Below are 16372 nucleotides of genomic sequence, written 5' to 3' on the forward strand. Positions count from 1 at the left end.
CTAAGTCAACATATCCCTTACATTACGATAAGTGCTGTGCGGCAGCGCAGTTCCTGTTAGCACCATGGTACTTCCTGGATTATTTGTGAAGATCAGATATTTAGTAGCCAGGCATCAGGAACCTTGACATAAACGCTGCCAGTCAAACCAATATTATACAATGATGGTGTTTGCGATGCTTTCAAGGAAATCATTAATAGAGGTTTTCTGACGTCTAGACGGCACGTGTGTGTGTGTGTGTGTGTGTGTGTGTGTGTGTGTGTGTGTGCCATCTCCGGTTTCTCTGGAAGAACTGCACTGACACACTTTGCTCTATGATGGGAAAATGCAGCGTTTGGGTCATGTGACTGGGCGGAAGTGTGATGCAGTCAACGTCAGAGATGCTGGGAAAAGCAAAGACCTCTGATTAGCTCTTAGACAGACAGCATCACTGTCCTACTGAGCTGATAGACTTCAGCTGAACCATCTCACAAGCGATCAATAGCCTTGATACGTTTACAGTAAACCATACAAGCCATAAATACAGAGACAGCACACTTTGTTTCTCTCTTTCTGTAAACATTTACATGAATCTGACCATTTGAGCAATTCACTGTACTAAATTTTATTATTAGACACTCACCAGAAAGGAATGTTAATCAGTGCTAAACTTTTTTAAACACTGAGCAGGGTGTTGTTTATGTGACATGTTTACATCCCAGCCATGATTTGCTACTTGCTAATACTGGGTGGTACTAACAGGAGGGAAATGTTCTGCTGAAAAATCCAGCCTAGGCTGATTTGCAGGTCTTAGTTAGTCTGCTTACCTGGTCAGATTGATCTGTTTGGTTGGTTTGGACACTTTTGAGCTGGTCGGCCTCAGGCTAGGCCAGCTAAGATCAGCAAATTGTGAGGGAACTTAAGGTGGTTTGTGAGGTGAATAAAATCAAACAATTAAATAAAAAAAATGTCAAATTAAATAACTAAGTAACAATTAATACATAAATAATAAAATTATTAATAAATACATTTTTAAATAAAACTAATAAATAAAACACTAAAAGATTTTAGACTATATAAAACACTAAATATTTAAACATTATAACATTATAAATATTATAAAATATTTTATTTGTTTACCTGTATGTCTTGTGACCATTAACCAACATCAGAACACGGTGAATGTGTTGTTAAGTTATTGAAATATTAACTTAAAATCTCAGGGGGTGCTTCAAGTAAATATTATTCAAATATGATGGATTTGCAATCCATCCATTGTCACCCTAAGAAAAAGTGTGGAGATGGAAGGAAAATGGAAGAATGTGAGAATATTTGTCTCTCTTTGTAGTCCATTTATTAATATTAATATTCTCTCAATCAGGAGGGACTCTCTCTAATGTAAAATCTATCTTAAACCAGCTTAGGTTTGCTGATCTTACTCTCCCAACCTGGTCAGAGTGTTCTGTTGGCTGGCTTTATAGTAGTTTGGGCACTTTTGAGCTGGTCTAGTCCTGATAAACCAGCTAAGACCAGCAAAATAGGTTAGGCTAGTAATACATAAGAATATAGTGTTTGTCAAACTGGGGTTTGTGAATTGAATAATAAAAAACACTTTTTTTAAATAAAACAATATATTTGATAATAATAAAAAATGAAATAATTAATTTCCTTACCTGCATTTCATGTGACCATTAACCACGAACATGTGCTTCAAGTAAATTTTTTTAGCTTAAAGGCTGACGAAAAAGTTTGGGAAACCCTGCATTATCTAAAAGATGTGAACTGGATATGAACAGAACCACAAAACTTGCAACACATTAAACATTCCTGTTCCACCAGTCAGCACGTGGCATTAATAGTGGCATTAGTGATACATCATTTATCCAGGATCTGAACTTTTGTCGTCCTGGGGAGGCTGAGAAAAAGTGTGAAGTTGAAGAAAAAATAAAAGTTTAATATGAGAATATTTATTCTTTCTTTGTAGTTTTAACTTGCCTTCTCGGAGACGGTGAGTGCCAGGAGTTTGTAGTTGGATAGTTTGCTGATGCTGCATGTGAGACCCTTTAAAACGGAGTGATCCACAGCTGTGAAGAAAGAAGATTCAGTATCATCACCATGTTTGAATGAAGCTTACGTTAAAGAACATAATTATACATTATAACGGAACATAAACGTACATTACAGCTAAATGTTGTTAGACTTTTATCGTTTAGGAGACTTAATTGTTTTCATCTCATTTTCTGGTAAATGTCTCCTCAGTAATGTTGGAAGACTAATATCTTCTTGATTTAAGAGTTTTGGCTCATTTCAGGACCATGAAGGTAGTGAAATGAAAGGATGTTCTTAAAGCAAAAGGAGGTTTCACTAGATACTTTTTGTGTCAGAAAACCATAAATTCTCTGACATTGTAAAACTCATTTATCTTCCTCTTGAGTGTACAGAAAACAGGCCTTTGACATCTCAGGACTCCTCAGAAAGCAGAAAGCTTTCCAGGAAAGCACAGAGCACCTGAGCAGATGGTTTCTGTGTAACTCCTCTCATAGTTTGTCCATAGAATTGGCACAGAAAACAAATGAAAATTCTCATAGAATAGAAATGCTGGGCAAAGGCCAGGGCTTCACTACAGCTAACTCACTTTGAAACATATGAACGTTCAATCTCAAGACCCTTGAGAAGGATTGTTAGCTTTACAACTTTCCAAAAAAGAATATCATGTAACATCACACATCGCACCTATGTGAAACAGAATGCATTTTGGAATCCACAGCTGGATTTCGTCTCATTTTCCTGTAGAGGGAGTGAATAATGAAGAATGAAAAGTCAATAATCCTATGAAATATGACTTCATTTTACGAACTCGGGAGGTCGGTAGTGACTTTGAAGTTTTGCCACTGTTGGTTTCAGGTTGAGATCTCAAGACTGCGTAAGTGAAGCGTGATACCTGATAGTCGCAATCCAAATCACCATCATTGCACATCAACAATTCTAAATCTCCTTGAGGCCAGATGATTTTCATAATGATTAGCTTTGCATTTTGAGCATCACCTCAATGGATTGTATAATCTTGAGATCTTCAAAGCTGCTTATAATAGTCCAATTATGCATGCATGCATGTGACTCTGACCATATAGGGTGCACTGCCACATTTATGGACTGCTCTACACTGAACCCTGAGGAATTGGTGTACTGCCCCCTCTAACGGTTAAAGAAAGATATTTCATTTAAAGAACAAATCTTCTCTTTTCCTTTTTACTAATGTGATGCTAACTTTTCCATTGCATATTATATTACCTGCATAATAAATTGTGTGGAAGTTCATATATATATAAAATATATATATATAAAAAATATTAAAGGAATAGCTCACCCAGAAATTAACATTTGTTAATAATGTACTCATTCTAAGGTTTTCCAAGACGTAGATGAGTTTGTTTCTTCACTGTAACAGATTTGGAGAAATTTCTAAGCAAAAAAAATCTAAGCATTACATCACAGGCTCATCAATGGATCCTCTGCAGTGAATGGGTGCCGTCAGAATAAAAATCCAAACAGCTGATAAAAACATCACAAAAATCCACAATTAATCCACATGACTCAATTCCATCAATTAAGGCCTTGTGAAGTGAAATTTGTGTGTTCATAAGAAAAAAATCCATCATTAAGGTGTTTTAACTTTGAACTGTCGCTTCTGGCTAAAATCCTCTATCCGTAATATTGCTACCTCCAGTAAAAAAGAAAAAAAGAAAGAAAAAGTTTATTCTGAATCAGGAGAGATATTTGCACAGATCAACCATGTTTACAAGTCAAAACTGTCCTAAACAAATATGTCATGGGTTTTGATGTGAGGGGATAACAGGGGGTGGAGGAAGCATTATTATTTATTATAGACTATTTTAGTCAGAAGCGATGGTTTGAAGTTAAAACGCATTAATACATTTATTTCTTAAAAGCAAATGCAACTTTTCACAAGATGTTAATTGATGGACTGGAGTCATATGGATTACTTGTGGATTATTGTTTTGTTTTTATCAACCGTTTTGACTCTCATTCTGACCTCTGATCCTTTACAGTGAATGGGTGCCGTCAGAATGAGAGTCAAAATGGTTGATAAAAACATCACAAAAATGCTAAATTTCTCTAAATCTGTTCCGATGAAGAAAACAAAGTACATCTTGGAATGGCTGAGGGAGAGTACATTTTTAGCAAAGGTTCATTTTTGGGTTAACTATGCCTTTAATGTTCATATTAACATAAAATAAAAAACTTTGTTTATTTGAAGGTTTAAATAAATTAACTTTCAATGTGGTCTTAGACTTAAGGAGTTGTGCATCTCAGTCTTTGATGTAGTGGTAACATTAAAGAGGACCTATTATGCAAAAATCACTTTTCTAAGGTGTTTGAACACAGTTGTGTGGCCACAGTGTGTGAAAACAACCAGCCTATAATATTAAAAATCCAACTCATTTTTTAATAAAAACCAATAAATCATAAACAGTCTCTCCAAACGAGCTGTTTCAGATTCTCCCTCTGTGTGTGTCACTGAAGGGAAAAAGCCCCGCCCATCTGTGACGCTCTCTGCCCTATTAGCATAAACACAGCCCTGAGTGAGAAGCTGCGGTGCATGCGAGCTCATGATCAGAAGTGGGACTTATAAAGTTTGTGATAGCATGAGACCAGCTATGTTGTTATTTTTATCCCGCCGTGCTCCCTGTCTGTGTAACTCATAAACGCAAATTTATTATGCACAGTACAATCAGATGACTGACTTCTCCGGGAGCATTTAAAGCAAAACACTCAAAACAGCGCATTTTGGCTCATACCTTAAAAGTGGCAATTTTAACAAGCTGTAAAAAGTTATCTGTGGGGTATATTGAGCTAAAACCTCACATGTACGCTCTGAGGACATCAGAGATTATATTACATCTTGTAAAAAGGGGCATAATAGGTCCCCTTTAAAAGAAAATCAAAATGATATCTTTAAAAAAAACAAATTTTATTGACAAAAATACACAATTTACATGTTCGACACTCAAAAACAGGGTTTTATAGAATCCATTCAATGTTAACAACAGACAAATAAGCAATATTAAGCTCTGGAATGGTCAATATGTACACAAAGCACTTGCATAAAACAATTGATGGCTTTGTCCAAAACCACATGTACCATGGAGCATCTGCTAGCAGGTGGAGTAATCATCCATCAGCAATCTGAAATAATACTTAAGAACCTTCACCACCACATTTTCTAATGATCACACCATACTAAACAGTCGTTTTTCACTATATTTGCCCTCCACCACTGGACTTTATGAAATGGAGCACATCCTGTTCATGTCTTCTATTGCGTTTTTTTGCTCTCTCTGGCAGCTTTTCTCTTTAATTGCATTATCTTTAATTCGGTCATGGTTGAGAAGGTCCTCCATACCCACACAGCCTAAAAACAATAGATTAAGTTGAAATCAATAGCAACATACTGCAATGCATGCATATTTGAATGAAGAATATTCTAAAAGAAAAAAAACTTACCACAATAATAACAGTGTTGAGCAAGAGTGGGACTGAGTATACTAGTGAAATGAACATTCCTTTTGAATCAAAGTATTGGAACTTTGAAAAAGACCTAAAAACACAATGCAGACACGTTCAGTATAGCAATAAAACATAATGTCAGGGGGTTATGGTGGGTATATGATCACCTCCAATTCATCGCTGCCAGCTCATTCAGGTATTCTGCACTGTAAACCATAGCGACTGAAAAGAAAAGGAATACTGCGTTATCTGGGTGTATAAATATCTAACATATTTTATATCATTAAATCAATTTAAATTATATTTGGGGTGCTTTCACAATTCACACATTTTCTTGGTTGTTATGTAATCAGAAAGTTAATGCTGTGTTTTTCCCCTATAATTTTATAAATTTTCTCAGATAATATTTGTATTGCAAAAACTCACCCATTAAGAGAAAATGACAGATCTGAAGGCGGTAGTATTTGCAGGACAGGATGGTGAAAGCGAAACACAAGACATGAAAGGCCAGCAGACCCATCAGCCAGGGTTCAGACCAGTCAACCTGGAAACCAGATCACATGATTAGTTAGTTCTTCCTAGGTACATAAAATAGATTTGCTTTACTTAATACACGTGGCTTCGGTTCTACTGAAAAACAAAATACCTACGAAACTCTAGATTAGCGTTATGTGAACCATAAAAAAGAGAATGTAATGTTGCTGTAAACTTACAGACTGTAGGAAGCTCCATACTGATGTGATGCGAACATTGCTGAATCCGTCGATTGGAACAGCGCTTATATTTTTCGCTTTAGACTCGGTCATTTTATTTGACTACACGCCACTGTTTTAGCAGCAACTAAACCAGTTACAACATAAACACTTCCGCATTCGTCACTGTCCTTTTCTCTCGACAGAACCTCCTGAAATTCACCAATGGATCTCTTAAAAATAGGTGATGCTGAAGTGCGGTTTATCCACATACATTAGAACTGGGTTTGAAATAAAAATAGAATGTTTTAAATTTCCGCATCGGGTTAAAAGGGACAAAAAATACCCTAATAAATGAAAGAAGATGTGTGGCAAAGGAAAATTCAAAATAAACGTCCCATGCAAACCTTTATTTTGGAGAGGGCTGCATCTCAAACAACGCAAGTACACTTCAAGAATATAAGATGTAAAAAAAAATACATTTCAGTATATTATTTAGCCTTTTTATTTTGTGCCCATGCCTCTGTTGAATAAGTTAATTGTAATTTGAATGCCGTCTTGTAATATTTTAGTTTTTCTTTTAAAAGATGAGTTGTGAATGACTTTTTGTATATTTGATATGGTATTTTGTGTATTTAATATGTTTTAATTAATTAATTAATTATTTATCTGCTATTTGTATGCCTTCGCGTTGAATTTGTTCGTTTAAGAAAATCACTTGATTTGTTAAAACTAACATTTTGTATGAATGTATAATTTCGTTTTCTTTAAATAGCATATCCTTATATCGGGGTTTCTAGTGTTGTAGTGGGCATTACAAAAAAAACACAACTACTAAAATTGTCAGAAAATTAATTCATTTTAATTAATGGATGCATTTGGAGTAGAAATAAAGATAATTTTGTGTGTCCGGTTCTGAAGGGGTTAAAGTCAAACCACACCGCAGCAGCGTTCCAGCCGGCGATGACGCGCTTCCTGTGACGCAGTGAAATTTTAAAACATTGTCCTTCTCAGTAATGGCGGCTTCGTTCCCTTCGCTTTCGCTAAATAACAATAAATGGTACTTCACGCGCGAACAAATCGAAAACAGCCCATCTCGCCGAGCGGGACTTGATCCCGACAAAGAGCTCTCGTACCGACAGCAAGCTGCTAACCTGCTGCAGGACATGGGACAGCGGCTCAACGTGTATCTTTTTCAGTTTGTGAGGCGTCGTTTTCGGCAGCTGCTCTGAGGAGCCTGACGCCGGTTTGGGCGGCTTGTGTGGTGTTGAGTTTCAGCATTATAATGACCTGAAACAGCTCTACCAGTAAACACGCCTTTTCTATTGTCAAACTTGTGGATTAAGGCGAACGGAATAAAAGATTTATGTCCCAGTTTTGTGTTTTTGGCTTAGTTTAGGCCGCAGGGCCTAGCTGGAGGTGTCTCTCCTACTGAACAATAGCCTAGCCGGTGTCACTACCATTCCCTCTCTCCATTATTTTCTTCATTATACCATTTGTTTACACTTTAGTATTAGATTTATTGGTTATCTATGCCATTCCAAACATATATCTGTTAGTATTAATTAAACATACCTTGATTTGCCCTGCTGGAGAGAAGTTCTGATACAGTTCTAGAATATATATATTTATATAATATTAGAGAGAATGAGTTAATCGGGTTTTATTCTAGATTAATGATGTTCCTTAGATTAAAGGGAAATTATTGCGTTTTTTCCATTTGTCAGGAGTGAGTACTTTCACTTTTACTTTGAAAAATGGTTCTACTGTGTCTTTAAAAAATCAAAATAGAAGAATTTAATGGAAATATTAATCTGTGATTGACAAGTCCAGCATATTGGTCAAGGCAGTTTGGCTGGATATGCTCTCCTAAATATCGATATTAGTTATGATCCTTTTGAAATACTGAGTTTAGTTGTGCTGTTTTCTTCAATGTGTTTAATGTGTTAAAATCCTTAACTTTGGACCTTTAGGTCTCAACTTACAATTAACACTGCCATTGTGTATATGCATCGGTTCTACATGATCCAGTCCTTCACTCGCTTCCACCGGAATGTATGTGGTTTATCCTTCCTCAAGTTTTATTACAAACCTTAATAAAATCAGCTGGCTGCATTGGACAGGACTCAGTAACCTCTTTGTTTTTGTCATGTGCCGTGCAGGTGATTGCTCCTGCAGCTCTCTTTTTAGCCGCGAAGGTGGAAGAACAGCCCCGCAAGCTGGAACATGTGATTAAGGTGACCCATGCGTGTCTCAATCCTCAGGACCCGTCACCAGACACCAGGAGTGATGTAAGTAATGATAGCGTGTGTGTGAGATGGACTTCAAACCATCTGAGAGAGTCACTGGTTCCATGTACTTGCTTTGTTTAAAAGTAACTTGTCAGAGCAATATTGATTTATTTTGAACAAACTATTTCTTAAAGGGATAGTTCACCCAAAATTAAAATTCTGTCATATTTTACTCACCCTTATGTCGTTTAAAACCTGTTTTACAATCTTTCTTTTGTTGAACATAAAAATATATTTTTATGAATGTTGGTAAAGCTGGCTGCACACTAGTCTATTTTCCAATCTTAACCTATTTTAGAACCACGTGAGACCACAGACATGAAGACCGTTCAACCAATTTTTAGCCTTATAATCCTCTGAACGCGCACACTAGAGCAGACCACTAGACCGCACACTTGAAGATTGTAGGAACGATTTCACAGTGACACGCAATCTTACAGAGACTCGGGAGGTCAAACGTGACTTGAGAAGAAAAACAAATAGAGGACTATTGACGTTGTCAGCTGGCCCTCCTAGCGCGCGTTCTGCTTCACCGTGAAAAACAATGTATACAAAAGAATATGGGTGATGTTCTCTGCTTTCACAGCATGTTTGTGGCTGCCAGGTTTCAGCTATAGAAGCATCCAACATCCGGTGAGTGACACTTGCTCGCTCTCATTGGCTATCGCGGGTATCACGTCAAAGGCAGCCCAATCAAGAGTCATAAATATCTCACGTTTGATAGTTACGATTTGAGTCCGACGACGCTCAGTCTCTATCAGGAGCAGATAAATAATCATAATGACACCACACAGTAGAGGATTTTTAGACAAAAAATCTTTTGTGACAAGCCGCGAATTGGCCCCCCCCCCCGATCATTCGGGGGTGCAAATCGGGCTTAAAATCCTCTAGTGCGCAGCCAGCCTAACCAAACAGTTTTGGGTACCAGATACTTCCATTGTATGAACAAAAAATACTGTGATATTTCTCAAATTATCTTCTTTTATGTTCCAATGAAGAAAGTAAGTCACAGATTTGTACTTAAATGAGGGAGAGTAAATGAAAGGATTAATTTCTTTAAGAAATAGTCCACTTTCGAATGTCCTTGAATAGTGGATTTAAAATTTTGTGTTATTTATTTTTTACTTAAATGCATCTTTTTTGGGGGGGTTTCTCCATAGTCTTTCAGGCTGACAGTTTATTCACTCACACTTCAATATTTGTATCAACTAATCTAAAATATCACATTTAATCACAAGCAGCAGAACCACAGCATCGACCATAACATTGCTTTTCTTTTGAACAGGTTGTGTAACCCACGTATTTCTATATTTTCGGCTGAATTGATCAAATTTTTTTTCCTCTTAGGTTGGATATGTGTAAACTTTCTTCAGTCTTTATCTGTTAGTCTTCACTAATTATCATATTTATGAATTGAAAGGGCATATATTGTATCATAAGGTGATTGGCTTGGTGCAAAAATAGGGTCATGATAATTTGATGAGATTGAGTATGTAGTCCATGACCAAGAGACCATGTGAGTAACCTGCCTGTCCTCTCAATCTCAGACATACCTGCAACAAGCCCAAGACCTGGTCATTCTTGAGAGCATTATACTCCAGACCCTGGGTAAGTTTGGAAGGGCAAGAATGAGTCAGTGAATCACCATACTAGAGAGATGCACCGAATCACCACATTTACTCTCATTCAATGTTAATTCCCAGGAGTCGACAGGATTTATTACAAGCTCCTCATTAAGAGCCATTACTACTGTCACCTTTGTCATTTTTATTTCCATTTCAATCTGGCAATGCACCCTTCCTGTGTGTGGTTTCACAATGCTATAAATGTGTGTTAAGTCTAGTATATTTTGAATCCACTAGAAATGTCAAAAGTTATTAAATATAAACATGTAACAGTGCACATTTTTTTCAGCAGTATCAGTGCCAAGTACCAACCTCAGTCTGCTTAAATCATAATTTGTTTAATTTATTTTTAGTTGACTGTCAACTAAAACTGTTTTACAGTGTTTCTGAGTGTCTTAATTCACCCTACCACAAATGAAGGCCTAAAAAGCGCTTAAATTGAAGCAGAATGTCTTGGATTCATAAGTCATGGCTTTAAGTGTTGCATGCCCTGTGAAAAATTAATATCAAAAGGGACAGTAAAAGTTATTTCCATAGTGATTGGAAGCAGAGCTATCCAAGCATATTTCTTTTTGTAAAATAAATTAATTGGAGATCTATTGTTTTTTTTTTTCTTTAATTAAAGCATTGCTAATAATACAAGACATTTACAGTATAGGCCATATTAATGTTTTTGTTTTCCTTTAAATTTTTCTGTACTTAAAATGGTCTTTAAAAGTTTTAAATTTGCCTTCTCAAGACTCGTAGAAACCCTGTTTTAACTTCATTGGCATTTGGCCTTCAAATCTTTTTTGTTATTATGAAATTGTTTCTATGAATATCTTCTCTTTTAGGATTGTGTGCTATAGCAAAACAATTTTACAGAATATTAAGTCAGGAGTTGGTAATGGTATCAGCGGCTGACGTATTATTATTGTGATGTCCTCCAGTTTGGAAAATTCTCTTCCTGTGCCCATAAAGGTCATTTGCTTTGAAAATTTTGACTATAACCAAATTGCCCTACAGGCCACTTGCATGGAACTCAAAGATATTTCCCCAGTCAAGCACAGGAAGACCCATGTTTGTGATTCACTCACTCATCATGTAAATTGTGTGAGGGGGTTTCACTTCTAAAGAGTCATTATAGTTCAAAACTAAAAGTGTCTCTCTCATCTGCTCTCTTCCTTCTAGCTTTTGAGATCACCATTGATCATCCCCACACACATGTTGTCAAGTGTACCCAGCTTGTGCGAGGTGAGAACCAGCTGCTCACTGTAAACTGTGCTTCGTATTGCTCAGTAATGGGTACTACTAGCCCACCAAGCTCACAGATTTCACGTCTGATTATGAGCCTTCCATTTGTTCTTCCAGCGAGTAAAGACTTAGCTCAGACCTCATACTTCATGGCAACAAACAGGTATGTTGATTTTCAAGTTTTTCAAAGGTTACATTTTTACTATAGATTAGATTAAAAATGCTAAAATTAACATTTGTTTTTAAATGGCTGCCACTTACTGAATTATACTTACAATGTTGCAGTGCAGTGTAGCTTACCACGTTTTGAAATATATGTTTGTATACCAAATAGAAAGTTATAGAAGAGCATTTACTTGACATTGAAAATTTTTTAACATTATAAATGTCTTTACTGTCACTTGGTCAATTAAATGTATTAATTTGATATTAGAGTATTAATCTATTAAAGAAATCTTATTGACCCCAAAGTTTTGAATAGTAGTGTATGTATTTATCACTGTAGAGTGACAATAGTTTTAAGTGGTTTCTTGTTTTTTTCGTGTTTTTTGTAATCATGGGTGCTCTTTTTGCCGCAGTCTCCACTTGACTACATTCTGCCTGCAGTACAGCCCGCCCATTGTAGCTTGTGTTTGTATTCATTTGGCCTGCAAATGGTCCAACTGGGAGATTCCAGTTTCCACAGACGGCAAACACTGGTGGGAATATGTTGACCCCACGGTGTCCCTTGAGCTGTTGGATGGTAAGTGTTTGCAAGTGATTTTCTTTTGAAATGGTAATAGTCTTTTGTAAAAGAGAGAAAGTATAATGCTAGAGATTTAGAAAAGATTGTGATGGTTATTTTTATGTTTGTTTCATTATTTAAAGCCTTTTTATTTTTTGCCCAGTTTACATTTAAAATCAGTTAAATGTAATCTGTTTTTCACAAGTCCTAAAGAATTTGTTAATGATTTCACAGAGCTCACTCATGAGTTCCTGCAGATCTTGGAGAAGACGCCCAGCCGCTTAAAACGTATCAGAAACTGGAAAGTAAGTCAGTTTACCTAATATTTGATTTTTCAGAATGTTTTGATCAATAGAACTTTCAAAAAATAGCATTATTTTGAAATATAAATAGTTTGTAACATTATGAATGTCTTCACTGTCACTTTTTATCAATTTAATTATTAATATTAATTACTTTCAAGACTAAAAAAAAAAAAAAAAAACTTACTAATGCCAAACTTTTGATCAGTATTCTGTTCTGACTATATCAATTGTTTTGTTTGTTGTACCTCAGGCTGCAGGTCAAACTGCCAAGAAATCAAAAGTTCAAGATGGTGATCAGTCAGAAGCCATTATGAATATGATCTCCATGGCATCAGCTGACAGCACGTTGGCCGGGCTGATGAGCATCTCCGCCCCACCCTCCGTTTCCTCCATGGATGACTCAGCCGACGACCAGAGCGCTGCTCCCTCATCCCAACACTGGCAGCCTCCTGCCAAGGACCAGCCAACAACCAACGAGCTTCACGTGCCTGCTAAGTTGTCTTTGAGCGAGTATCGGGTGAAGCATGCAGACGAGCTTGCGGCGCAGAAGCGGAAGTTGGAGAACATGGAGGCAAGTGTGAAACAGGGATACGCCACTGCCGCCCAGGCCCTCATGAACCAGCAGAGGAAGGAGAAGCACCATCACCACCAGCAGTCCAGCTCTAGTTCCTCAGACCTAAAAAACCCTTCACCCATCGTCCTGAAGATCCCGCTGGATGAGCGATCGGAACGCAGTTCCATAAAAATGCGCTTCCCAGCGCCAGGCCAATCAGGCAGCGGGGGGCACAGCAGCAGTAGCAGCAGTCGAGGATCCGAGCATGACATTAAAGTGCGGATCCGAGTTCCGGAAAGGCGAAGTGGGTCTGGAGAAGACGGGAAAAGTCGCGAGAAACACCGAGAGCGGTCCAACCACCATCACCATCACCACTCTTCCGCCACCGGCTCGTTATCGGCATCGTCTTCCTCATCCTCAGCAAAAAAACACTCGAGTTCTGCCAGCACATCAGGAAGTAGCAAAAAGGTCTCAGGTGATTCTGTCCGAACAAGTTCTTCATCATCCTCATCAAGAAAAAGGACCCACTTGCCGGATCCTACTTCCGGCAGCCATCACTCGAAAGTTAGCAAATCGTCCAGAAACTCATTTCAGTTGCCGACGCTTTCTGGAGTGCCCTCCCACACGATGGGTCAGGGGTCTGACATCCTTCCCTCGCTGAGCCTCTCGCACCATCAGGGAAACTATTCGCACTCCAAGTCGGATAAAGCCGACATGAACGGACACAATACGGGCAGCCAGTCCAACGAATACCAGGACACGTTTGACATGTTGAACTCGCTGCTCAGTGCGCAGGGCGTTCAGCCGGCACAACCTCAGATATTTGACTATCACTCTCAGTACAGAGACTATCGGTATAGCAGTAGCGCTCGCGGAGGAACCCAGGCGCCACCTTTACCCTCAGAACCACCTCCACCTCTGCCGCCACTGCCCAAATAAACCCCTTTCCGCTCATCCGTCCACATACGCTGATCAAATCAGTCGTCTTGGGAATCCTGGGTTCCTTTTGTGCATCTAACTTTGTGATATTGAGTTTGACAGCAGAGTAATGTAAGGCAAAAAATGTACCTGGTGAATCTTTGCCCTCATGTTGTCTTGCGTTTTGTGCGAGCGAGTGTGTTCACAACACCCATCTGTGGCAATAATGTTATAATAGAACAAAATATTGCAAAAAAAAAAAGCAAAAATATTATTTATTGAAAAACAATTGTACATACTATTTTTGATGTTGCTCAGTTTTATATCAGCGCTAACAGAAAATCGTAATGGAATTAAGGGTATGTATTACTGAATGAGAGGGACCCATTGTCCTCTTTAAAAAGTGTAACTGAATGCAAAAATGGAAAATGTTTTTGTTTTATGTATGGATTTAAGTCTTGCTAACAATGTCTTTTTTATCGAGTATGGTATTTATTATTAGCCTTTTAAAACCATAGTTATTAGCAGTCGTTGCTTGAATGCGTCAGACGATGTCTGGATTTATTTTTATACTGTTGTAACTTGCTTCCCAGTCTGTATTTACTTGATACGTCATGTATGGTTTGAGAATGGACATATGAATCCCCAAATATTTGCATCAAAATGTATGTTTCTAATATATGAATAGTCACTGAAGTAATGTTCTGATTCTGTTTGGTAAATATTTGTGGTGTCTTTTTTTTTTTTTTTGTTACCTTCAGCTTTGTATTAATCCTGTAAATTGACTATTTTAAAATTTTTCCAAAAAAAACATGCCTAGTTTCGGGAAAGTGTGTCTAGTAGACCTATGGTTCTAGATTCAGAGTCAGATGCAGTCATTGTTTTAAATGGTTGTAGAATATCACGCTCCTATATGATACACTATACACAACAGTATGTCCAGCTTGTACTCATTTCATTCTTGTATTTCAGTTTTTTTATTTCACAAACCCAAATGCTTTCAGATACAGACTATTTGTCATTTTATAATGTAACTGACTTATAAATGGCCTTTAAACTTGAGTGAAAATGAATCTGTGATGGGTAAAAATGCAGTCCACTGAATCATATTTCCACCAATTTTCTGTTTTTTTATACTTCTTTGGTTGAAATAAATGACAAAAGTATAGGATTCATTCTGTCTGTTTATAAAATGATGATGCTATTGTCCATCATAGCTTCATTTTTTAATGTTAAAGGGATAGTACACCGAAAAATTGTCATTTGCACACCCTTATATATGACTTGATTCTCACAAAAGTTATTTTTTCCATATAATGAAAATCTGTGGGGATTGATGTTTGTACTCCAAAGTATCTTCATTTTTGGATGACTATCTCTTTAAATATGCTGTGTCTTCTAAGGTCTGTTAGGTATTTATCTGTCTGTATTTGAACACTCAAATCGACACTTGCCGAGCGAGCGGCAGAAATGCTGACCGCTCCTGTTTATTTGTTGTAATACCTCCATTTATGTTTAACCCTGTGATTGTTTCAAGGTCATTTTTTCGTGTTTGGGAATGACAATGGTAAGCCATCCGGTCCTGATTCATGAAATTAAAACTGTTGAGAACTTAAGTGATTTGAGCCAATCGGTTTGTACCTTTAACAAGATTGTCTCCATATTCGTATTTTGCTTGATCGTGTTTTTGTATGCAGTTAATGATGCAGGTGATCTTCTCTAACGGTCCTGAATTAACAGCATGACTTTCATTGATCTATTTACAGACAAAAAAGTGGAAGCATGAAATGGAGTTTAGTAAATTTTACTTTAATGTTACGTTCTTTTAATAAGATGTTAGCAGGGACTCCGCCGTACATTAATCGTTTTCCTGATTGTGCCTGTTGATGTTGAGGAACTTTTCAGGAACATTGTGAAATTATATGATACACAGTATAAGCTATAAAAGATCTGTTTTGGCATATATTCCCTATCCAATGTACTCATTTCCTGTCCCTGTTTTATCGTTGCTCAGTAGAATTTGAAGGTTTACCATCATGTTTTAGTTTTGTGTTTGCTGGTGTGGTTCAGTAAGACTGAAGAGAAGGCGTTCTGTGGGTCTAATGCAATTCATGTCACCACTGTATTTTCTATGTACCTCCGTCTCAAGAATATAGCATTTTATCAAATGTATATACTGTTTTCTGTGTTTTAGTGGTACCACATGAACTCTCAGGTTTTGAATTGAATTGTTGGGGTGTTACTTGTCAGAAGTTAAGGTTTGCATTTTTGTGAACTTGGTTCCTTTTTATAAATGTGGTTGATGTACAATAATGTTTTATGAAAAACATACTTGTGGGTGTTTTTCTTACCGATTGCAGTGTAAATTGTAATAATGTGACAGACGTTCTACTCATGCTTCTTGCAGTAAATTCACTTTTCAGATTTTTATACGACAAATTGACCAGTTTTGCTTCCACCTGATGTCAACACCTTCATGGTTTGCCTTTGAATTCAGTGCTGGAATAAAGAGATACAACAAGG

At 37.2% G+C, this 16372-nt stretch overlaps 2 protein-coding genes across 3 annotated transcripts; one reads left to right on the forward strand and one right to left on the reverse strand.

The window, feature by feature from the left end:
• Positions 1–4958: 4958 nt before the first annotated feature.
• LOC306859356 (transmembrane protein 18) lies at positions 4959–6590 on the reverse strand. The gene is made up of 5 exons (XM_079400371.1): positions 6222–6590; positions 5935–6052; positions 5676–5730; positions 5506–5599; positions 4959–5413 (listed from the first exon to the last, which is right to left on the reverse strand). The coding sequence occupies exons 1-5, from the start codon at positions 6312–6314 to the stop codon at positions 5318–5320; spliced, it is 456 nt and encodes a 151-aa protein (XP_079256497.1). The 5' UTR covers positions 6315–6590; the 3' UTR covers positions 4959–5317.
• Positions 6591–7170: 580 nt separating this feature from the next.
• LOC306859693 (cyclin-T1-like) lies at positions 7171–16372 on the forward strand. Of its 2 annotated transcripts, XM_079400875.1 has the most exons (9): positions 7178–7386; positions 8174–8255; positions 8363–8491; positions 10039–10099; positions 11287–11349; positions 11467–11512; positions 11928–12091; positions 12308–12378; positions 12629–16372. In XM_079400875.1, the coding sequence occupies exons 1-9, from the start codon at positions 7217–7219 to the stop codon at positions 13868–13870; spliced, it is 2028 nt and encodes a 675-aa protein (XP_079257001.1). In that variant the 5' UTR covers positions 7178–7216; the 3' UTR covers positions 13871–16372. The 2 variants fall into 2 exon arrangements, with proteins under 2 accessions (XP_079257000.1, XP_079257001.1); XM_079400874.1 differs by having other exon boundaries at positions 7171–7386; positions 11287–11512.

This window comes from Barbus barbus (genome assembly GCF_936440315.1).
Source record: "Barbus barbus genome assembly, chromosome: 40".
Classification (NCBI taxonomy): Eukaryota; Metazoa; Chordata; class Actinopteri; order Cypriniformes; family Cyprinidae; genus Barbus; species Barbus barbus.

Bases quoted from the DNA above. Each gene is read 5' to 3' on its own strand.
- LOC306859693 (XM_079400874.1), top strand. From the start codon at position 7,217: ATGGCGGCTTCGTTCCCTTCGCTTTCGCTAAATAACAATAAATGGTAC. The intron at 7,387-8,173 runs GTATCTTTTTCA...TTGGACCTTTAG, and splicing joins ATGGGACAGCGGCTCAACGT to GTCTCAACTTACAATTAACA. The intron at 8,492-10,038 runs GTAAGTAATGAT...TCTCAATCTCAG, and splicing joins CACCAGACACCAGGAGTGAT to ACATACCTGCAACAAGCCCA.
- LOC306859356 (XM_079400371.1), bottom strand. From the start codon at position 6,314: ATGACCGAGTCTAAAGCGAAAAATATAAGCGCTGTTCCAATCGACGGA. The intron at 5,731-5,934 runs GTGAGTTTTTGC...TTTTCTTTTCAG, and splicing joins CTGTCATTTTCTCTTAATGG to TCGCTATGGTTTACAGTGCA. The intron at 5,600-5,675 runs GTGATCATATAC...TTGTGTTTTTAG, and splicing joins CTGGCAGCGATGAATTGGAG to GTCTTTTTCAAAGTTCCAAT.